Genomic DNA, 24,379 nt, shown 5'->3' with positions numbered 1-24,379 from the left:
AGCTTCTGATGGTAATGTTTGTGCATTGACAGGCTGATGTGGAGGTGAATGAGCCAAGTAACCAAATACAGCTGGATAGGAGGAACTTCATATCCTCAGTAGCACAATGATACATTATACAGACAGTCACACACACACATCTTGCTTATTTCTGAACAAATCAGGAAAGTATTATAAGGGAGGTCTGGGCTTTTATAAGGCACCTGGTTGGCCATTGTGAGAACAGATGCTGAACAGGATGGGCCATTGGCCTGATCCAGCAGACTCTTCTTATGTTCCCCTTAGGCTAGTCCACAATATGGTACAGTGAACTTGTAACGTTCTTGAGTGGCCCATGAAAGAACTTACATAGCTCATTTCTTTTAATTCCCAACTTTCTGGTGTTTTACAGGTTGTAAGAAATAACGCAGCTTCCCTTGCTCTCCCCTCCCCTCTCCACACATTGCCTATGATTAATTTAAGAGATAAGTCATTTAAGCCTGTGTTAAAGGAATACATGCCAGCTTATATCTGCGCAAACCAAGGAATCACTTTAAAATGCTCTATTTTCTCCCTTCTTCTCCCTCAGCGTATGTAAGAACAGGATGTGGGAATGCACCAAGGACAGATGCCTAGGTACCTGTGCTGTTTATGGAGATGGGCATTATATCACCTTTGACGACAAGCGTTACATTTTCAATGGGAAATGTGAATATACACTAGTTCAGGTACTGAGCAATTTGTCTTGGCCTTATGAATGGAGAATTAAGCTGAATACACCACAGAATGAATTCATCTCTTCCCTTATTTCACCCTCCCCTTCTTAGGATCACTGTGGACAGAACAACTCTGCCCCCGGAACATTCCGAGTCATCACCGAAAATGTTCCCTGTGGTACTACTGGAACCACTTGCTCAAAATCTATTAAAGTCTTCTTTGGGGTGAGTAGCGTTAACAGTACTATTAGGGAACAGTATCGGGGTTTAGCATGAGATGATTTAATCTGCATACTAGGTTCCAAACAAGCAACTAAGTGAGGTAAGGAGGTGAACTGGAAAGAGAGAGTGAGGGCAGGAGAAGAGACTTCTATCCTCTCACCACCTACAGCCCCCCCTCCTTCCTGCTAATCTTGCACCTACTGAGCCTCTCACCTTCAGGCAAGCCAGCACCAGCAGTTGAGAGCAGCAGAGATAAGGCCACTGCTACAATTGTTTTAACTGTTTTTAATTTGTGTGGTTTGTTGTTGTTGTTTGTTTGTTTTTACTGAGTGAGGGGAGATGCGTTTGAAAAGAGAGGAGATTGAGGAGTGCCCCAATCAGAGTGCTTCAGGATAGGGGCGCGGTATAATGTGGGAGGCGGGGCAGACCGGGTAAGGGGACATGTCACAGGCAGTTAGTGACTATGCCATGTGCCAGCCCCTTCTCCAACCTGGGTAATTGTGGTTGTCATATCAGCCAGCCCTCGATTCTGCAGGCACTATTGCTGAATGCCAGGTCAGCTCTGAACAAGACCTTCCTCATCCCTGGTCTGATTATGAATGAGGAGGCCAATCCGTTCTGCATCACTGAGACCTAGGTGGATGAGCAGGGTGGAGTTGGGCTCACACACACCAGTACTTGGTGCAGCATCAGGGCAGACTTGAGGGTCAGGGAGGGGAAGTTGCTCTGGTCTGTAGAAATTCTCTCTCTCTCAGCTTTCTGAGCAGTTGGAGGTGGGTGGCATCTAGAGTGTGTGATCCTGGCACTGGGCAACCAAGACAGATTAAGAGTTCTGGCTTACCACCCACCTCGCTGCCCAACAGTCTCCCTGCCTGAAGTTTCTGCAACACATACGTAGGGTTGATGGATGATGAACACCAGTTTTTGTTTTTGAACATTGTAATGACTTTCTCCCATTATTTATTTTGCTCCCCCAGAACTATGATCTGATCCTCAGTGAGGAGCGCCATGAATTAATACAAAGGGGTGATGAAGGCCAAGTACCTTACAAGATTCGCTACATGGGCATGTATTTGGTTATTGAAGCAAACAATGGGCTGATCCTTTTATGGGATAAGAAAACCAGCGTATTTGTCAAATTACGTGATGATTTCAAGGTGATGCACTTTTTACAAGACTAGTGCCTCTTACATTTTAAGTTTAAATGTGCATAATTTAGATGCAAATCCCACTCATTTCCATGACAATTATTTCAATTGTAAGTGTGCTTAGAGTCACACCTTAAGAGCTGATTTTCAAGACAGAAACCATGGGGAGGTCATCTGAAATAGCCTCTCCAAAAAGGATGGTTCATAAGGGAAACTACTTCATATGCCTTGTCTCTTTGGTATATATTGGTTCCCGGCATGACTGGCTTTCATGCAACTGCCTCCACCGGGATTATTTGAAGATGACATGGGGCATATCAAACAAACAGGGCTATTCCACAGGGAGCTGCTGCCGCATGCAAGTTGCAAACAGCCTCTGCTTGACATCCATATTGTATAAAGTATCATTAGTAATCAGGTATATGATTCTGATTTAGATGAGTATCTGTTTGCAATCTCACCTTGCAAGCACCTACTTTTTAATTGACCCAGAAAACACCATGTTTTGATAAGGAAACCAAATATAATAGTTCTGTTAATTTCAAAATATGAGCAATGTTTGAACATTTCAATGAATTTTATACCAATGCAGTATATTTTCAATATATATCTGCTGCCCTTTTTTATAATTAATATTTTATTAAATTTTTCAAAAAAAAAAGAAAGATTACAATAGAACAATAAACATCAAAACCCCAACAAACACCAACATTCAAGCAACAAAAACAAACAATCAAAACGCAGCCAAAAAACAGGAAAAAGAAAAATATTACAAACCTAAAAAAAAAAAACATAAAAAGGGGAAAAGAGCTCTTTTCAAATTCAATTCATATCCTTCATAACCTTATTTTCCTGACTTCCACCCGCCCTCCTTTCTTGTATTCCACTTTAAAATTTAATTTAGCAAGTTCATTCTTATTAATTTTATCCTTTAAAAATTCCTTCACATATTGTATTATTCAGATTTTCGTCCAGTATCTATGCCTTCTTTCATACTCTTATTTATCTTATTCACTAGAACCCCTTCGTTTCATTTCAATGTCTTCAACATTCAAAAATTTTACAATGTTTTTGTAGATAATTTTTAAACTTCTTCCAATCTTCTTCCACCTGCTCTTCTCCTTGATCTCGTATTCTGCCAGTCATTTCTGCCATTTCCATATAGTCCATTACTTGGATCTGCCATTCTTCCAAGGTGGGTAGATCTTGTGTCTTCCAGTGCTTTGCGATGAGAATTCTTGCTGCTGCTGTAGCATACAAAAAGAAAGTTCTATCCTTCTTTAACACCAATTGGTCGACCATGCCCAGGAGAAAGGCCTCTGGTTTCTTCAAGAAGGTATATTTAAATACCTTTTTCATTTCATTATAAATCATCTCCCAGAAAGTCTTAATCCTTGGGCACGTCCACCAAAGGTGAAAGAATGTACCTTCAGTTTCTTTACATTTCCAACTTTTATTATCAGGCAAATGGTAAATTTTAGCAAGCTTGACTGGGGTCAAGTACCACCTGTACATCATTTTCATAATATTCTCTCTTAAGGCATTACATGCCGTAAATTTAATTCCAGTGGTCCATAACTGTTCCCAGTCAGCAAACATAATGTTATGTCCAACATCTTGTGCCCATTTGATCATAGCAGATTTTACTGTTTCATCCACAGTATTCCATTTCAACAGCAAGTTATACATTCTTGATAACATCTTAGCATTGGGTTCTAACAATTCAGTTTCTAATTTTGATTTTTCCACCTCCTGGAAGCCAATCTTTTTATCTAAATTATAGGCCTCTCTTACCTGAAAATAATGTAACCAATTTCGCACCTTGTCTTTGAGTTTCTCATAACTCTGCAATTTCAATTTATCACCCTCCTGCTCCAAAATTTCCCAATACTTTGGCCAATTGGTCTCCATGTTAAGTCTTTTCATGGCCTTTGCCTCCATTGGCGATAACCACCTTGGGGTTTTATTTTCCAATACATCTTTGTATTTAATCCAGACATTAAATAATGCTTTTCTGACAATATGGTTTTTGAATGCCTTGTGTGCTTTAACTTTACCATACCACAAATACGCATGCCACCCAAATGCATTATCATACCCTTCCAAATCAAGAATATCCGTATTTTCAAGAAGTAGCCATTCCTTCAGCCAGCAAAAGGCTGCCGCCTCGTAATATAATCTAAGGTCCGGCAGGGCAAATCCCCCTCTACCCTTTTGATCAGCATATGGCAATAAGACAGAGAAGTTATGAATAGACAATAACTTGTAGATTAACAATAACTGAGAAATCAAACACAATATAAAATTCTTTTTTTTTGTATTTTTGAACAAATGCAAAATAATCTTCATAGGAAGGAAAGAAAAAACAAATCTCTTACCTCTAGGCACACCTGGCTTGTGTTTTCTAAATGCAACAAATAATGATAGTTTCCTGTAATAAGAGATGGCAGCGTGTTAATTAACTAAATGGGAGAAAATCAAAAATTAAGTTGGGCTAAGAGGTTCATGCAATTTATCTGTAACTCAAGTGTTTTCATTGCTTCTTCGTGCAGGGTCAGGTCTGTGGTTTATGTGGGAACTATGATGGCAATGGAATGAATGACTTCACCACCCGGAGTCAGTCTGTAGTAAGTGATGTGCTGGAGTTTGGTAATAGTTGGAAGGTGTCTCCCACATGTCCTGAAGCCAAATGCACAAAAGATCCTTGCATCAAAAACCCTTACAGAAAGTCCTGGGCACAGAAGCAATGCAGCATCATCAACAGCAAGGCCTTTGCTGCCTGCCACTCTCAGGTATACCTTGCGGCAGAACTATCTTGAAGTCTAGAATTTTCCAGGTGTTCACCACAATTCCTGAGCAATTACAAGTCTATAATTATACATGTGGTGGTTTCATGGATTTCAACAGTCCATTACAGAAGGCACATAACACCCAACAGGATGTCACCAACTCTGAAGACTGTCTAGCAGCACCTTTAAGTAGTGCCTTTAACAACCCTCTACTATGTGTCCCACTGCTGTCATATTCTAGATTTTGGAGTGTGTTCAGTGTAAATGTTTATCACTAGATCCTGTTTCTAATGCTTTGGATTGTGAAGAAGCCATTTCGAAAAATACTAATAAGAAGAATTCAGGCTAAGTCAAGACAGACAATTCAGAAAATTAGCTTATGCTGATATCTTTTTTTCCTGTTTTAAACGGAAGTCCCTAACTGACTGTTACGACCCAATTTATTGCCTTCTTTTGCTAATCAATTATTGATGTGAATATTCAACTATGGAACTTTTACCACCCCAATACAGCAGGCAAGATACGTGTGCATAAATGGAATTTTGCTTACAGGCCTGTATTTGTGCCAATGCAAAAAGATAATGGGAGGGCAGTTCCAGGTCTGTGCAGTCTTTTGGAGGGAAAGAGTGGGTATGGGAGTCAGTCTGGATACTCCTTCCCCTCCCCTCCTCTCTCCAAGAGGTGATCCACGCTGCCTGAATGAGCAGTGCTCATATTCTTCAGCAAGTTGCATGAGCACACCAGTCAGTGTACAGTCTTCTGTGTGAACACTCTGAATCAGGGCCTCTATCTTCACCACATAGAGCAAAGTGTGAAAGGATGTTAAATGTGCCTTCCCATTGCACCTGAAGGTTTTGGGGGTATTTTTAAAAATGCAACTAGCACTCCCTGAAAGGACACTTTTCATGGATAGACATTTTAGATGTGAACTTCTCGCTGACTTTGAATTTCTTACGTTCCTTATGTTTTGGTTTTTGTTACACTGTATGCAAATATTTCATGTACAGTGGTACCTCGGGTTACATACGCTTCAGGTTACACACTCCGCTAACCCAGAAATAGTGCTTCAAGTTAAGAACTTTGCTTCCGGATAAGAACAGAAATCGGGCTCCGGCGGTGTGGCGGCAGCAAGAGGCCCCATTAGCCTAAAGTGGTGCTTCAGGTTAAGAACAGTTTCAGGTTAAGAACGGATCTCCGGAATGAATTAAGTACTTAACCCGAGGTACCACTGTAAATAGAATCAGCTGGTGTGGTGGAGGGGCTGATAATTACTGTTTACACATTAAATGCAAAGATGCATTCAGACCTCATATTTAGTTTGGCCCTTTGGATCTTTTGCACACTAGCCAACAGTCTATGAAGCAATTGCAAACCCAGGGGGTGGGGATATTACCAACAACTTCTCAAACACACTATCGCCCGTGGAACAAACTTAGGAAATGTCAGCAGGACCCATAGCTGATGCTTCAATGTTTTAACAGGTTGAGCCAACGAGATATTACGAAGCTTGTGTAACTGATTCCTGCGCTTGTGACACGGGGGGAGATTGTGAATGCTTCTGTACAGCTGTAGCTGCGTATGCTCAAGCATGTAGTGAATTTGGAGTGTGCATATCATGGAGAACACCATCATTCTGTCGTGAGTATTGGACCACACTTGAATGTATACTGGAAGTGGGAGGAGGGTGAAGGGGAAATGAGATATTAGCTTCAAGATAATTTTTCCATTAGATATATATGACAATAAACAGCACACTGAAGAAAATGTCTGGATTTGTGTGTGGTACAGTACTGTGAATACCTTCAATGAATCAGCAACTGCCTAATGTAGGATTATTGATATAACTATGTTGCAGTAAATAGAAATAACTACATTCATTTTCAGTGCTTTCTTCATGCCTTTGCTTCCCACCTTCTTATCAGTTTAGGTATTGGCCTCATGAGCATACTTTGTCATGGTGCCCACCATTATTTTAATGGCATTGACAGCAATACAGATCCATGGTGGAATGTCTGGTCCTCAACCTTTTTCTTTCGGTTCCCCTTAGCAATGTTCTGTGATTATTACAATGATGAACGTGAATGTGAATGGCACTACAAGCCTTGTGGAGCCCCATGCATGAAGACATGCAGAAACCCAAGCGGGAGATGCCATTATCAGTTGCCTGGCTTGGAAGGTAAGAAGACTTCTAGTGACTTATAGGGTCATTAAGCCAAATGCACAACATTTGATAGGTTTCAAGTTTGGGGGAGTGTTGTTGGTTGTCTAAACCAATAGAAAATAGGTCACCTTGTGTTCTCATCTTTTTGGGTTTCAAATGGCTTGCCGTCAGGCTTAAATTCTATGAGCCAGCCTAGATGTGATCAAGGGCTCATTCGACACACCTGCAAATGACCACAACCTTTTTCCTTTCATGGAAACTTGGAAGCATGTGGAAAAGCTATTGGTGGAAAGATCCCAGCACTGGACCAGATGACAAATATTAATTAAAATACCCGCCCCCCCCCCAAAGTAAATTAAATGGAATTGCTTTTTGACAGATTTTATATATTGCTCTTATCTCCCTCACACCTTCCTTTGTCTCAGGCTGCTACCCACACTGTCCAGCAGACAGGCCTTATTTCAATGAGGATGAGATGACGTGTGTTGATGTGTGTGGTTGTTATGATGATCAGGGTAACTATCATCCACTAGGAAAAACATTTGACTCAAGAAAGACATGTCAGTCATGGTAAGTATGTATAGCTTGACAACACTAAGAGAAATGATCAATTACAGTAGCACCTCCAGTTACGTTACTCTCGATAACATAAACTTCAGGTTGTGAAAGCGACAAACCTTTTCATCGGGTAGCGAAAACCTTGGGATCTGACTGGACCTCCAGAATTGATCCCGTTAGCAACCGGAGGTACTACTGTACTCTCTGTATACCCCTTGAGATGTTATTCTTGTTGATTCTAGAATGAATCTTGTTGCTCTGATTGCATCCTTTATCATATACTCATAATATACCATTAGAATGAAGTATGCTGAGAATCTATTTGATTGAAGTAATATTTTAAATTGGATTTTACATACACAATAAATCTCAAAAACCAGAACAAGAAAATTATTAGAATGTTCCTATTTGCAATTCAGTGTGAAAGTGGTAGATGAAATCACAGACAAGAAGTAGTACGGTAAATGAATGCTTAAGGGGGCAGGGGAAAAACTATGAAATTAACTTCCAGACCAAACTAAGTAGAAAATAAACAGCAGAATGCAGTTTTATGATTCTTGGGTCTCACATTTTCCCATCATTTTTTTACAGTACATGCACCAGTAAAGGCATAGAGTGTAACTACGATGCCAAAGGTAAGCTGTATGTAGTGAGTTATGAATGGCACCTTATATCATATTTCATATGATGTTACCTGACCATTCTTACTCTGTCAATTTTCAGCATGCTACTGCTATTATGAAGGAAAGACATATATCTACAAGGATGTCATCTACAACACCACAGATGGCTTGGGCTGGTGCATGATTGCAACGTGTGATGTCAATGGAACAATCCACAGAGAACTATTCAGATGTGGTGGGACTACCACAATACCACCTACAGTTTCAACTACAACACCAAGTGAAGCAGGTATTTCAGTCCAAATCTTTTGCTTCAACTCTTTTCAAACTTCGCTGAGAGAAGTTCCATTGAACACAGTGAATAATAATTCTGAGTAGACATGCATTGCACCACACCAAAGAGCAGAGAAGCAGCTCCTACCACTGCAGTAGTAGCGCAAATAGCACCACTTCTTGGGTCAGCTGTTAAAATCAGAGGTGCCATACAACACCACACAAAGGGACAAATTCAACTAAATACTTCTGTTAATAGAGCCAGCACAAATGAGTCCCACTAGTGCAACAGGGCTTGTACTAATGCAGCAATCTCCTTAGCGCTACTTAGGTATTTGAGCCAGCTCCATAACATAATTTTTTACCAATTATCTCAACCAAACTAGATGTAAATGCGACATGATCAAAAGCAAGCATTTATAAACAAAGTATGTAAGAAAATGAAGAGATAATGAAAAACTTTACAAATCTTCTATAACATAGGAAAACATCCCCAAATACACCATATTCATATTTTTTGTTACATGTTGCATATATTATTTTAAAATAAAAATATACAAGATGGAAATCAACATAAAGTTAAGTTGAAGGTTCAATCGGCTCAAGCATGGGAGCTCCCCAGATGGAATGATCCACTTCCACCAATGTGCTCTTCAGGTTCCCCCCGCCCCCCAATCCCTGCCTCATCTACAGAAAAAACTTGGGAGAGAGGTTACATGGGAGAAGGAGAGAGGAGACAGATAACAGATAGGGAGATTTATGATCTAAATAAACCAGATTAAAATAACCAGTGATGTTGTTTCTTACAGAATCCACTACAGCGCAAACAACAGTATGTGTCCATAGAACATGTGAATGGACAGAATGGTATGATGTCAGCTACCCTAAATTTGGACGAGACAATGGAGATTATGAAACACCAGAGAAAATAAGAGATAGAGGAAACAAAGTATGTAAAATGCCAGATGAAGTGGAATGCAGAGCTCAGCGCTTTCCTAATGAAAGCATAGAAACCCTTGGACAAAAGGTACAATGTTCCAAGTCTAACGGTTTGATATGCAACAATAAGGATCAGACACCACCAATCTGCCTGAATTTTGAAATCAGGTTCCTATGCTGCCTATACACACCATGTGGTGCATCGACAACTCCAGCAACACCAGAAATAATAACAGCAGGATCCAGAACTACATCTAAAGTGACAGGTGGCATAACAACCACCCTGACACCCCTTGTTACCACTACGGCAGGAAGCACCCCTACCGGTTGCCAACCCAAATGCCAATGGACCTCTTGGTTCAGTTTTCACACTCCAAGCTCCGACCCTGGGGATGGCGATCGCGAGGACATTAAGAGCATCCAGGCATCGGGCGGTACCATCTGCGAGCACCCTAAAAAGGTGGAGTGCAGAGGAGTGGACTACCCAGAGCTCAGCGCATCTGAACTTGGACAGAACATCATCTGTGATATCAACACTGGACTCCTTTGTGAGAATGCCAAACAGGCAGGGAAGTACAAGATCTGTTACGACTATGAGATGAGAGCACAGTGTTGCGACTACAAGCACTGTGAAACCACCCCAGCGCCACTGGTCACAACAAGGGCCACCACCGCAGAAGCCCCAGGTAGCACGGTGGGCAAGAGCACGGCTCCAGCATCCTCCACGGGCTCTACGCCACCTCCTGTTGTTCACACCACCACCGAAAGCACCACCCTTGTTTCCACAACACCAGGAGTAACCACAGGAAAGCCAACAACCACAGAAACACCAGGCAGCACGGCAGGCAAGAGCACGGCTCCAGCATCCTCCACGGGCTCTACGCCACCTCCCGTTGTATTCACCACAACCGAAAGCACCACCCTTGTTCCGACAACTCCAGGAGTTACAACAAGAAAGCCAACCACTACCACCCACTCAACGCCGCTTTCCACCCTCCCTCTCACAACACCAGGCTCAGTCAGCACTGCTGCCGTCTCCACTGGAGTGGTCCCCACTGTGACAGCCACAACACTCCAGTCCACTCCTGTTTCCAAGCCTTCCTCAACAATACCCACCACCGGGACCACTGCACAAACCCCTCCAGGCCTGCTGACCACAACAACCACCCTGGCTCCCCTTGTTACCACTACGCCAGGAAGCACCCCTACCGGTTGCCAACCCAAATGCCAGTGGACCTCTTGGTTCAGTTTTCACACTCCAAGCTCCGAACCTGGGGATGGCGATCGCGAGGACATTAAGAGCTTCCAGGCATCGGGCGGTACCATCTGCGAGCACCCTCAAAAGGTGGAGTGCAGAGGAGTGGACTACCCAGAGCTCAGCGCATCTGAACTTGGACAGAACATCATCTGTGATATCAACACTGGACTCCTTTGTGAAAATGCCAAACAGGCAGGGAAGTACAAGATCTGTTACGACTATGAGATGAGAGCACTGTGTTGCGACTACAAGCACTGTGAAACCACCCCAGCGCCACTGGTCACAACAAGGGCCACCACCACAGAAGCCCCAGGTAGCACGGTGGGCAAGAGCACGGCTCCAGCATCGTCCACGGGCTCTACGCCACCTCCTGTTGTTCACACCACCACCGAAAGCACCACCCTTGTTTCCACAACACCAGGAGTAACCACAGGAAAGCCAACAACCACAGAAACACCAGGCAGCACGGCAGGCAAGAGCACGGGTCCAGCATCCTCCACGGGCTCTACGCCACCTCCCGTTGTATTCACCACAACAACCACCCTGGCTCCCCTTGTTACCACTACGCCAGGAAGCACCCCTACCGGTTGCCAACCCAAATGCCAGTGGACCTCTTGGTTCAGTTTTCACACTCCAAGCTCTGACCCTGGGGATGGCGATCGCGAGGACATTAAGAGCATCCAGGCATCGGGCGGTACCATCTGCGAGCACCCTCAAAAGGTGGAGTGCAGAGGAGTGGACTACCCAGAGCTCAGCGCATCTGAACTTGGACAGAACATCATCTGTGATATCAACACTGGACTCCTTTGTGAGAATGCCAAACAGGCAGGGAAGTACAAGATCTGTTACGACTATGAGATGAGAGCACTGTGTTGTGACTACAAGCACTGTGAAACCACCCCAGCGCCACTGGTCACAACAAGGGCCACCACCACAGAAGCCCCAGGTAGCACGGTGGGCAAGAGCACGGCTCCAGCATCCTCCACGGGCTCTACGCCACCTCCTGTTGTTCACACCACCACCGAAAGCACCACCCTTGTTTCCACAACACCAGGAGTAACCACAGGAAAGCCAACAACCACAGAAACACCAGGCAGCACGGCAGGCAAGAGCACGGCTCCAGCATCCTCCACGGGCTCTACGCCACCTCCCGTTGTATTCACCACAACCGAAAGCACCACCCTTGTTCCGACAACTCCAGGAATTACAACAAGAAAGCCAACCACTACCACCCACTCAACGCCGCTTTCCACCCTCCCTCTCACAACACCAGGCTCAGTCAGCAGTGCTGCCGTCTCCACTGGAGTGGTCCCCACTGTGACAGCCACAACACTCCAGTCCACTCCTGTTTCGAAGCCTTCCTCAACAATACCCACCACCGGGACCACTGCACAAACCCCTCCAGGCCCGCTGACCACAACAACCACCCTGGCTCCCCTTGTTACCACTACGCCAGGAAGCACCCCTACCGGTTGCCAACCCAAATGCCAGTGGACCTCTTGGTTCAGTTTTCACACTCCAAGCTCCGACCCTGGGGATGGCGATCGCGAGGACATTAAGAGCATTCAGGCATCGGGCGGTACCATCTGTGAGCACCCTCAAAAGGTGGAGTGCAGAGGAGTGGACTACCCAGAGCTCAGCGCATCTGAACTTGGACAGAACATCATCTGTGATATCAACACTGGACTCCTTTGTGAGAATGCCAAACAGGCAGGGAAGTACAAGATCTGTTACGACTATGAGATGAGAGCACTGTGTTGCGACTACAAGCACTGTGAAACCACCCCAGCGCCACTGGTCACAACAAGGGCCACCACCACAGAAGCCCCAGGTAGCACGGTGGGCAAGAGCACGGCTCCAGCACCCTCCACGGGCTCTACGCCACCACCTATTGTTCACACCACCACCGAAAGCACCACCCTTGTTTCCACAACACCAGGAGTAACCACAGGAAAGCCAACAACCACAGAAACACCAGGCAGCACGGCAGGCAAGAGCACGGCTCCAGCATCCTCCACGGGCTCTACGCCACCTCCCGTTGTATTCACCACAACCGAAAGCACCACCCTTGTTCCGACAACTCCAGGAGTTACAACAAGAAAGCCAACCACCACCACCCACTCAACGCCGCTTTCCACCCTCCCTCTCACAACACCAGGCTCAATCAGCACTGCTGCCGTCTCCACTGGAGTGGTCCCCACTGTGACAGCCACAACACTCCAGTCCACTCCTGTTTCGAAGCCTTCCTCAACAATACCCACCACCGGGACCACTGCACAAACCCCTCCAGGCCCGCTGACCACAACAACCACCCTGGCTCCCCTTGTTACCACTACGCCAGGAAGCACCCCTACCGGTTGCCAACCCAAATGCCAGTGGACCTCTTGGTTCAGTTTTCACACTCCAAGCTCCGACCCTGGGGATGGCGATCGCGAGGACATTAAGAGCATCCAGGCATCGGGCGGTACCATCTGCGAGCACCCTCAAAAGGTGGAGTGCAGAGGAGTGGACTACCCAGAGCTCAGCGCATCTGAACTTGGACAGAACATCATCTGTGATATCAACACTGGACTCCTTTGTGAGAATGCCAAACAGGCAGGGAAGTACAAGATCTGTTACGACTATGAGATGAGAGCACTGTGTTGTGACTACAAGCACTGTGAAACCACCCCAGCGCCACTGGTCACAACAAGGGCCACCACCACAGAAGCCCCAGGTAGCACGGTGGGCAAGAGCACGGCTCCAGCATCCTCCACGGGCTCTACGCCACCTCCTGTTGTTCACACCACCACCGAAAGCACCACCCTTGTTTCCACAACACCAGGAGTAACCACAGGAAAGCCAACAACCACAGAAACACCAGGCAGCACGGCAGGCAAGAGCACGGCTCCAGCATCCTCCACGGGCTCTACGCCACCTCCCGTTGTATTCACCACAACCGAAAGCACCACCCTTGTTCCGACAACTCCAGGAGTTACAACAAGAAAGCCAACCACTACCACCCACTCAACGCCGCTTTCCACCCTCCCTCTCACAACACCAGGCTCAGTCAGCACTGCTGCCGTCTCCACTGGAGTGGTCCCCACTGTGACAGCCACAACACTCCAGTCCACTCCTGTTTCCAAGCCTTCCTCAACAATACCCACCACCGGGACCACTGCACAAACCCCTCCAGGCCTGCTGACCACGACAACCACCCTGGCTCCCCTTGTTACCACTACGCCAGGAAGCACCCCTACCGGTTGCCAACCCAAATGCCAGTGGACCTCTTGGTTCAGTTTTCACACTCCAAGCTCCGAACCTGTGGATGGCGATCGCGAGGACATTAGGAGCTTCCAGGCATCGGGCGGTACCATCTGCGAGCACCCTCAAAAGGTGGAGTGCAGAGGAGTGGACTACCCAGAGCTCAGCGCATCTGAACTTGGACAGAACATCATCTGTGATATCAACACTGGACTCCTTTGTGAAAATGCCAAACAGGCAGGGAAGTACAAGATCTGTTACGACTATGAGATGAGAGCACTGTGTTGCGACTACAAGCACTGTGAAACCACCCCAGCGCCACTGGTCACAACAAGGGCCACCACCACAGAAGCCCCAGGTAGCACGGTGGGCAAGAGCACGGCTCCAGCATCGTCCACGGGCTCTACGCCACCTCCTGTTGTTCACACCACCACCGAAAGCACCACCCTTGTTTCCACAACACCAGGAGTAACCACAGGAAAGCCAACAACCACAGAAACACCAGGCAGCACGGCAGGCAAGAGCACGGGTCCAGCATCCTCCACGGGCTCTACGCCACCTCCCGTTGTATTCACCACAACAACCACCCTGGCTCCCCTTGTTACCACTACGCCAGGAAGCACCCCTACCGGTTGCCAACCCAAATGCCAGTGGACCTCTTGGTTCAGTTTTCACACTCCAAGCTCTGACCCTGGGGATGGCGATCGCGAGGACATTAAGAGCATCCAGGCATCGGGCGGTACCATCTGCGAGCACCCTCAAAAGGTGGAGTGCAGAGGAGTGGACTACCCAGAGCTCAGCGCATCTGAACTTGGACAGAACATCATCTGTGATATCAACACTGGACTCCTTTGTGAGAATGCCAAACAGGCAGGGAAGTACAAGATCTGTTACGACTATGAGATGAGAGCACTGTGTTGTGACTACAAGCACTGTGAAACCACCCCAGCGCCACTGGTCACAACAAGGGCCACCACCACAGAAGCCCCAGGTAGCACGGTGGGCAAGAGCACGGCTCCAGCATCCTCCACGGGCTCTACGCCACCTCCTGTTGTTCACACCACCACCGAAAGCACCACCCTTGTTTCCACAACACCAGGAGTAACCACAGGAAAGCCAACAACCACAGAAACACCAGGCAGCACGGCAGGCAAGAGCACGGCTCCAGCATCCTCCACGGGCTCTACGCCACCTCCCGTTGTATTCACCACAACCGAAAGCACCACCCTTGTTCCGACAACTCCAGGAATTACAACAAGAAAGCCAACCACTACCACCCACTCAACGCCGCTTTCCACCCTCCCTCTCACAACACCAGGCTCAGTCAGCAGTGCTGCCGTCTCCACTGGAGTGGTCCCCACTGTGACAGCCACAACACTCCAGTCCACTCCTGTTTCGAAGCCTTCCTCAACAATACCCACCACCGGGACCACTGCACAAACCCCTCCAGGCCCGCTGACCACAACAACCACCCTGGCTCCCCTTGTTACCACTACGCCAGGAAGCACCCCTACCGGTTGCCAACCCAAATGCCAGTGGACCTCTTGGTTCAGTTTTCACACTCCAAGCTCCGACCCTGGGGATGGCGATCGCGAGGACATTAAGAGCATTCAGGCATCGGGCGGTACCATCTGTGAGCACCCTCAAAAGGTGGAGTGCAGAGGAGTGGACTACCCAGAGCTCAGCGCATCTGAACTTGGACAGAACATCATCTGTGATATCAACACTGGACTCCTTTGTGAGAATGCCAAACAGGCAGGGAAGTACAAGATCTGTTACGACTATGAGATGAGAGCACTGTGTTGCGACTACAAGCACTGTGAAACCACCCCAGCGCCACTGGTCACAACAAGGGCCACCACCACAGAAGCCCCAGGTAGCACGGTGGGCAAGAGCACGGCTCCAGCACCCTCCACGGGCTCTACGCCACCACCTGTTGTTCACACCACCACCGAAAGCACCACCCTTGTTTCCACAACACCAGGAGTAACCACAGGAAAGGCAACAACCACAGAAACACCAGGCAGCACGGCAGGCAAGAGCACGGCTCTAGCATCCTCCACGGGCTCTACGCCACCTCCCGTTGTATTCACCACAACCGAAAGCACCACCCTTGTTCCGACAACTCCAGGAGTTACAACAAGAAAGCCAACCACCACCACCCACTCAACGCCGCTTTCCACCCTCCCTCTCACAACACCAGGCTCAATCAGCACTGCTGCCGTCTCCACTGGAGTGGTCCCCACTGTGACAGCCACAACACTCCAGTCCACTCCTGTTTCCAAGCCTTCCTCAACAATACCCACCACCGGGACCACTGCACAAACCCCTCCAGGCCTGCTGACCACAACAACCACCCTGGCTCCCCTTGTTACCACTACGCCAGGAAGCACCCCTACCGGTTGCCAACCCAAATGCCAGTGGACCTCTTGGTTCAGTTTTCACACTCCAAGCTCCGACCCTGGGGATGGCGATCGCGAGGACATTAAGAGCTTCCAGGCATCGGGCGGTACCATCTGCGAGCACCCTCAAAAGGTGGAGTGCAGAGGAGTGGACTACCCAGAGCTCAGCGCATCTGAACTTGGACAGAACATCATCTGTGATATCAACACTGGACTCCTTTGTGAGAATGCCAAACAGGCAGGGAAGTACAAGATCTGTTACGACTATGAGATGAGAGCACTGTGTTGCGACTACAAGCACTGTGAAACCACCCCAGCGCCACTGGTCACAACAAGGGCCACCACCACAGAAGCCCCAGGTAGCACGGTGGGCAAGAGCACGGCTCCAGCACCCTCCACGGGCTCTACGCCACCACCTGTTGTTCACACCACCACCGAAAGCACCACCCTTGTTTCCACAACACCAGGAGTAACCACAGGAAAGCCAACAACCACAGAAACACCAGGCAGCACGGCAGGCAAGAGCACGGCTCCAGCATCCTCCACGGGCTCTACGCCACCTCCCGTTGTATTCACCACAACCGAAAGCACCACCCTTGTTCCGACAACTCCAGGAGTTACAACAAGAAAGCCAACCACCACCACCCACTCAACGCCGCTTTCCACCCTCCCTCTCACAACACCAGGCTCAGTCAGCACTGCTGCCGTCTCCACTGGAGTGGTCCCCACTGTGACAGCCACAACACTCCAGTCCACTCCTGTTTCCAAGCCTTCCTCAACAATACCCACCACCGGGACCACTGCACAACCCCCTCCAGGCCTGCTGACCACAACAACCACCCTGGGTCCCCTTGTTACCACTACGCCAGGAAGCACCCCTACCGGTTGCCAACCCAAATGCCAGTGGACCTCTTGGTTCAGTTTTCACACTCCAAGCTCCGACCCTGGGGATGGCGATCGCGAGGACATTAAGAGCATCCAGGCATCGGGCGGTACCATCTGCGAGCACCCTCAAAAGGTGGAGTGCAGAGGAGTGGACTACCCAGAGCTCAGCGCATCTGAACTTGGACAGAACATCATCTGTGATATCAACACTGGACTCCTTTGTGAGAATGCCAAACAGGCAGGGAAGTACAAGATCTGTTACGACTATGAGATGAGAGCACTGTGTTGCGACTACAAGCACTGTGAAACCACCCCAGCGCCACTGGTCACAACAAGGGCCACCACCACAGAAGCCCCAGGTAGCACGGTGGGCAAGAGCACGGCTCCAGCACCCTCCACGGGCTCTACGCCACCACCTGTTGTTCACACCACCACCGAAAGCACCACCCTTGTTTCCACAACACCAGGAGTAACCACAGGAAAGCCAACAACCACAGAAACACCAGGCAGCACGGCAGGCAAGAGCACGGCTCCAGCATCCTCCACGGGCTCTACGCCACCTCCCGTTGTATTCACCACAACCGAAAGCACCACCCTTGTTCCGACAACTCCAGGAGTTACAACAAGAAAGCCAACCACCACCACCCACTCAACGCCGCTTTCCACCCTCCCTCTCACAACACCAGGCTCAGTCAGCACTGCTGCCGTCTCCACTGGAGTGGTCCCCACTGTGACAGCCACAACACTCCAGTCCACTCCTGTTTCCAAGCCTTCCTCAACAATACCCACCACCGGGACCACTGCACAACCCCCTCCAGGCCTGCTGACCACAACAACCACCCTGGCTCCCCTTGTTACCACTACGCCAGGAAGCACCCCTACCGGTTGCCAACCCAAATGCCAGTGGACCTCTTGGTTCAGTTTTCACACTCCAAGCTCCGACCCTGGGGATGGCGATCGCGAGGACATTAAGAGCATCCAGGCATCGGGCGGTACCATCTGCGAGCACCCTCAAAAGGTGGAGTGCAGAGGAGTGGACTACCCAGAGCTCAGCCCATCTGAACTTGGACAGAACATCATCTGTGATATCAACACTGGACTCCTTTGTGAGAATGCCAAACAGGCAGGGAAGTACAAGATCTGTTACGACTATGAGATGAGAGCACTGTGTTGCGACTACAAGCACTGTGAAACCACCCCAGCGCCACTGGTCACAACAAGGGCCACCACCACAGAAGCCCCAGGTAGCACGGTGGGCAAGAGCACGGCTCCAGCATCCTCCACGGGCTCTACGCCACCTCCTGTTGTTCACACCACCACCGAAAGCACCACCCTTGTTTCCACAACACCAGGAGTAACCACAGGAAAGCCAACAACCACAGAAACACCAGGCAGCACGGCAGGCAAGAGCACGGCTCCAGCATCCTCCACGGGCTCTACGCCACCTCCCGTTGTATTCACCACAACCGAAAGCACCACCCTTCTTCCGACAACTCTAGGAGTTACAACAAGAAAGCCAACCACTACCACCCACTCAACGCCGCTTTCCACCCTCCCTCTCACAACACCAGGCTCAGTCAGCACTGCTGCCGTCTCCACTGGAGTGGTCCCCACTGTGACAGCCACAACACTCCAGTCCACTCCTGTTTCCAAGCCTTCCTCAACAATACCCACCACCGGGACCACTGCACAAACCCCTCCAGGCCTGCTGACCACAACAACCACCCTGGCTCCCCTTGTTACCACTACGCTAGAAGGTACCTCTACTGTGTGCCTCCCAAAGTGTAACTGGACCTCCTGGTATGATTTGCACCGTCCTACCAGCAGTCCAGATGATGGCGATATAGAGAATTTCGAGACCATCCGAAAAGCTGGAGGAAATATTTGCAAACATCCACAAGACATTGAATGCAGAGCTGAGAATCACCCTGATGTCAGCCTGTATCTGCTTGGTCAGGAAGTGCAATGTAACCTCCATGTTGGACTTTTGTGTGAAAATTCAAAGCAAACAGACAAGATGTGTTATAACTTCCAGGTTAGATACCAGTGCTGTGAATACAAGCCCTGCCATCCTAGCACAACACCACTGAGCACACCTGCTGCTTCTACCACAGAAAAACCTGGCAGCACGGCAGGCAAAAGCACAACTCCAGCATCCTCCACGGGTTCTACGCCACCTCCCATTGTATTTACCACCACCCAAAGCTCCACTCTTGTTTCCACAACCCCAGGAGTAACCACAGGAAAGCCAACGACCACAGAAACACCAGGCAGCACTGCTGGCAAGAGTACATCTCCAGCATCCTCCACAGGTTCTACGCCACCTCCCATTGTATTCACCACCACCGAAAGCACCACCCTTGTTTCTACAACTCCAGGATTAACCACAGGAAAGCCAACAAGCACAGAAACACCAGGCAGCACTGCTGGCAAGAGCACAACTCCAGCATCCTCCACAGCTTCTACACCACCTCCCATTGTAGTCACTACCACCCAAAGCACCCCCCTTGTTTCCACCACTCCTGGAATTACAACAGGAAAGCCCATGACCACCACCCCTTTCTCAACCCCTGGCTCCGTCAGCACACCCTCCATCACTTCTGGAGTGGCTTCCACCGTTTCAACCACATCTCTTCCATCTACCCATGTTTCCAAACCTGTGTCGACGATATCCACTACTGGGATTACTGTAGAAACAGCAACTGTCCCTACCGGAGTGCCATTTTCCACTAAGCCTTTGGTCGTTGTTACAACAGGTAATTACAGAATGAATCTGCATATCCTGGTATGAAAATCTTGTTACCTTTGGTAAATATTCCAACAGTTAAATTTATTACATGTTACTCAATTACAGGTGTCATGCCAAATGTTAGCAAATTGTTTCATATTAATGGGGGCTTGGTGATCTTATTTCATATACCACCCTTTTCAAAAATTGGTATCGCAATTATGAAACCTAGTGTCTATCAGCTAGCAACTTATCAAAAATGTTTGCCTAGATCTCAGTGTGCATTTTTCAAAGAAGTTTTCAATGCTATTACAAGTAGTAGATAGCTCTCTGGCTAGATATTTGGAATTTTATTAACAGCACCTTTGGACTGGAGGGGTGTGTTTCTTGATACTGGGAGGAATATAGCTGGATTCCCCTGTTTCTTGATAGTACGGTAGGTGTATAATAAGAACAGCAAGTAAACAAAGTATTGAACTGATCCATTAAACTGGTTTTTGTAGTACAATTATCAAGTTAAATTCTCCAGCCCTAAAGATACATGTAAGTCCGGTTTAGCTCAGTTGGAATTCTGAATTGTTATGCTTCAGTTGGTGCTTTGGAAGTGTACACTGAAGTCTTAAGTATCTACAGTGTTTTGCATCCATTTCCAGCAGTATGTCTTCAAGCAGTATGTAACAACTGTTATACATTTATTTCTTTTCTATTGTGTCTTCAGCAGCAACAAGTACTTCCATACCTTCTACAACAGGAACTACAACAGTCACTTTGAGCAGAACAACTCCATGTTTCTGCCGTGTGCCCGGATTTAGTAAGGGCTTGTTTTCTCCTGGTGAGTTTCTCTTAATGAATTTGAAAAGCAGCTGAAGCAATGTTTTCATTCACATATTGCTTTGATTGTACATATGCTCAACATACGTCCTTCCTTATACCTACATCAGGATTGTGCACCACTCTCCACAGGGGAGTCTACTTTGGTGCTCTGCTGTATAGTTTGAGGAGGAGCAGAAACCTTTTTACTTACTTTTTACATTTACATTTAAATCATTTTATTAATCCTGATTTATCTGGGTTTTTTGTTTGTTTTTTGCAAGTTTGGGGCTGATATTTTCAATGCTTTATTGAATTTACAACTGACTCATATTCATGTACATCTACTACCATCTGCCAGCCATTACTTTTAACAGGGGGCCAACATGTCCTTTCACTCCCTAGGATTGTGAGTCACAAGTTATACTTGTATATGATTTACTGGCTAAGGACCAACTGGGGAAAAGGCCTCGGCTGAACCTCTTACTGATCTCCCATGGTGGTGTGGGGTTGGAGCTTGCCCACTACAAATTACACAATCCAATGCATGCTTTCTCAGACTTGCTGCTGAGAGTTGCACTGCATGTCAGTAGACAAATTCATCTGAACTTTATTTGCATTTTAGAACGTTATGATATGTTTTGTTTTATAATTTTCGTACATGGTGCTTTATGATAAATTCCCTCCTTTTTTAAAATAGGGGAAGTAATATACAATAGAACTGATAGTTCCGGATGCAGTTTTTATGCAGTTTGCAACAGAAGCTGTGAAATTGAGGTGTTCCAGGGACCATGTCCTTCAACAACTCCTTCCCACCCATCAACACCATCAGTTACAACTGCAGAAACGCCACCTTCTCCGTCACCCACTACTGCTGTTCCATCAACCAGAGTATACACTACTGCAGCTGTATCAACCCCCACAACTCCTGTAACAGGTTGCCCTGATATTGATCCACCAAGAAAGGTAATTAGCATTGTTTTCATTCATACATTGGGGATAGCTTTTGCTAGCTGATGAGAGGCTGTAGCCCTAAACATCAAAAGGGCTCCATGTTGGGGAAAGCTGTTGGCTACCAAATGCCTCTCTCACTCCATTTTCACCCCTCTTAAAAACCATCAAATGAATCCTCTCTTGGTGAACGAGGTGTCTATGTTGAAAAGAAAATCCTGACTACCCCAGGGACTTTTGCCCACAATTCATGCTGTATGAGCACCACTATTTTGGGAGGTATGAGGAGCTGTCATGTGAACATGCACTTGGTCACAATCAACTCTCTTGTTATAGATCTTATTTGTGCTATTGATCTCACTGAAAATGGATGGGGATCTTGATGTTACTGGATTCAAAGTCTCATTATCCCTGACCACTGGTGGTTGGAACTGGTGGGAACTGGAATCCAACAACTTTGGTTAGGCTACAGGTTGCCTACCCCTGCCAGAGAGTCATATATGGAGAAATCTCAAGTCCATTCCAAATGTTCTTGTTTGCCTCACTTTTCTAAAACATAGCAAGCTGGCTTATACCAAGGCAGACTATGGGTCTATCTATCTCACTCCTGTCCTTGTTGACTGCTAATGACTCCTCAGGGTTTCATATAGGAGTCTTCCCTGGGGCTATCTGGAGTTGCTAAGGATTAAACATGGGACCTTTTGCATGCACACCATGTGCTCTACCATTGAGAAATAACCTCTCCCCCTAACACCCCATTTTGCCTCCAGATGGGTTTTCCTCTTCCAGTAGGACAAGAACCCTTGGTAGTGGAGATGGTCTCTTTCTAAGAGTATGACACTTGTAGAATATTTTTTCCTCTGGTTTCCCTCTAGACCAATGAAACTTGGATGTTTAACAACTGCACTGTGGCAACTTGTGAAGGAAACAACAAAATAGTTCTGAAGCCGCAACCACCTGTAGAGAAGACAGTATGTGTGAGTGGACTCCCACCGATAAAAATAGTAGATAAGGATGGCTGTGTCGAACGCTATGAATGTGAATGTAAGTATAACTGAGCATTCAGAAAAAGTACATATATCTTTATGATATGGAATGAGAGATTAAGATATTTAACTTACAGGACTGTATCATACAAAGCTCAGGGGGTGTAATGTCATGCAGTTGCAATTCCATTTATTGAGGGAGGTGAGACTTTTGAGGGTCTTTCAGGGAAGGCTATGGATTTGCAGAAGCCTAAACCTCTTGTTTCTCTAGCATACTCCTAAAAAAGTCAATGGGTGGCTTTTCATATTTCAATGGAAAGGAGTAAGGGAGAAAATGCTGTGGTTCAACCAATTCCTGCCCTGGCTGTCACTAGTCATCAGGACTCTGGCTATGGCAGTTGTTTCACCACAAAATCTGCACCATCAACATTGCTCTCCTAGAATTCTCTTATTATTCCCACTTTCTAATTGGTGTACCAAACTAGGACCTAGCCCATCAAAGTTAATACAAGCAACAACATACTAACCAATGATTTCACAGTGTATATTTACTTTGGTTACTCTGGTTTGCTCAAGACTACACTCCAGGTGAACCTTATTTGATCTTTTGATTTCTGTTACAGGTATTTGCACTGGTTGGGATGCTAACTATCTGACATTTGATGGCACTTATTACACTTTCTATGACAACTGCACTTACATCTTGGTGAAAGAGATTGTGAATATACATGGAAACCTCAGTGTTTTGCTTGACAATTATTTCTGTGATGTCACTAACAATCAGCCCTGTTCCAGAGCCATCATTGTAAATTACAACTCAATGGAAGTTGTGCTAAACAGCGAAGTGCATGAAGGAGTGAGAATTAACAAGGTACTGTGTGCCACAGATTTCTCAGACTGTGTCAGCTTCCTACAATAATTATTTTTTACCAAAACAAAAATGTCAAAATGACATTTATAAACCAGCTAATGGGTTGTAAAATTTACATAACAATCACGGCAAAGTGCCTGTTTGAGGAATGCTACTTAATCCCATGATGTAGATTATGTTTAGGATTGAGATGCTATTCCTCAAACTGTGCATCTCTATAATGACTACTCAGAAGAAAGCCCCCACTGAGTTTAATGCACTTTACTTCCAGTTAATGGTTATAGAATCAATGACATACGCGCGCACACACACACATATATATACATGTGTGTGTGTTTTCAGTTAAAAACTATGGCTTACTGTTTTTAATTAAATACAATAACACAGTAAAATAATCATTGCAGTATTAAAAGTAGTATAAAAACATGCAGCTAGGAAATATCAGCATGGCCAGGACTGATTGCCCTCAAGTGTTCTGGAAGACTCTGAATCCTCCAGATTTATATTCTTTTGCCTCTTTTGTGCTGCTGTTTCAGATTTTTTTCAACCATGAGCCGGTCAATGGAGATTTCACCAAATATGGTATTTCTGTCACCAGTACTGGAACTGTCATGAGTGTCGAAATCCCTGCACTCCAAGCTTTTATATCTTTCAACGGGCTCACTTTCTCAGTAAAACTCCCCTTTGACCTATTTCAGCATAACACAGAGGGGCAATGTGGTAAGTAAAGGGATCAAAACATCCCCAACCATTCAAATCCTTTTTCACAATGTTATTCCTTCAAAACAAATTTCTTTGCATAGGAAGATGTGGAGCATTGCGTGGCTATTTCCTCCC

At 46.7% G+C, this 24,379-nt stretch overlaps 1 protein-coding gene across 1 annotated transcript in view; it reads left to right on the top strand.

Moving 5' to 3' along the window:
* The window catches only part of LOC309355436 (mucin-5AC-like), a 62,336-nt gene that overhangs the window by 21,787 nt on the left and 16,170 nt on the right, over positions 1-24,379 (top strand). The window contains exons 21-35 of the mRNA XM_081886285.1: positions 569-707; positions 807-920; positions 1,895-2,074; positions 4,618-4,857; positions 6,336-6,492; positions 6,902-7,030; positions 7,441-7,585; positions 8,165-8,208; positions 8,297-8,485; positions 9,279-19,952; positions 20,643-20,756; positions 21,435-21,700; positions 22,561-22,729; positions 23,295-23,542; positions 24,079-24,262. Of these exons, the coding sequence (XP_081742411.1) occupies positions 569-707; positions 807-920; positions 1,895-2,074; positions 4,618-4,857; positions 6,336-6,492; positions 6,902-7,030; positions 7,441-7,585; positions 8,165-8,208; positions 8,297-8,485; positions 9,279-19,952; positions 20,643-20,756; positions 21,435-21,700; positions 22,561-22,729; positions 23,295-23,542; positions 24,079-24,262 (12,992 nt within the window). The remainder of the gene's footprint in view (positions 1-568; positions 708-806; positions 921-1,894; positions 2,075-4,617; positions 4,858-6,335; positions 6,493-6,901; positions 7,031-7,440; positions 7,586-8,164; positions 8,209-8,296; positions 8,486-9,278; positions 19,953-20,642; positions 20,757-21,434; positions 21,701-22,560; positions 22,730-23,294; positions 23,543-24,078; positions 24,263-24,379) is intronic.

This window comes from Podarcis melisellensis (genome assembly GCF_964234715.1).
Source record: "Podarcis melisellensis genome assembly, chromosome: 1".
NCBI classification, from domain to species: Eukaryota; Metazoa; Chordata; class Lepidosauria; order Squamata; family Lacertidae; genus Podarcis; species Podarcis melisellensis.
Note: the sequence above shows the minus strand (reverse complement) of the source record. Positions and strands in the feature narration are given on the sequence as shown.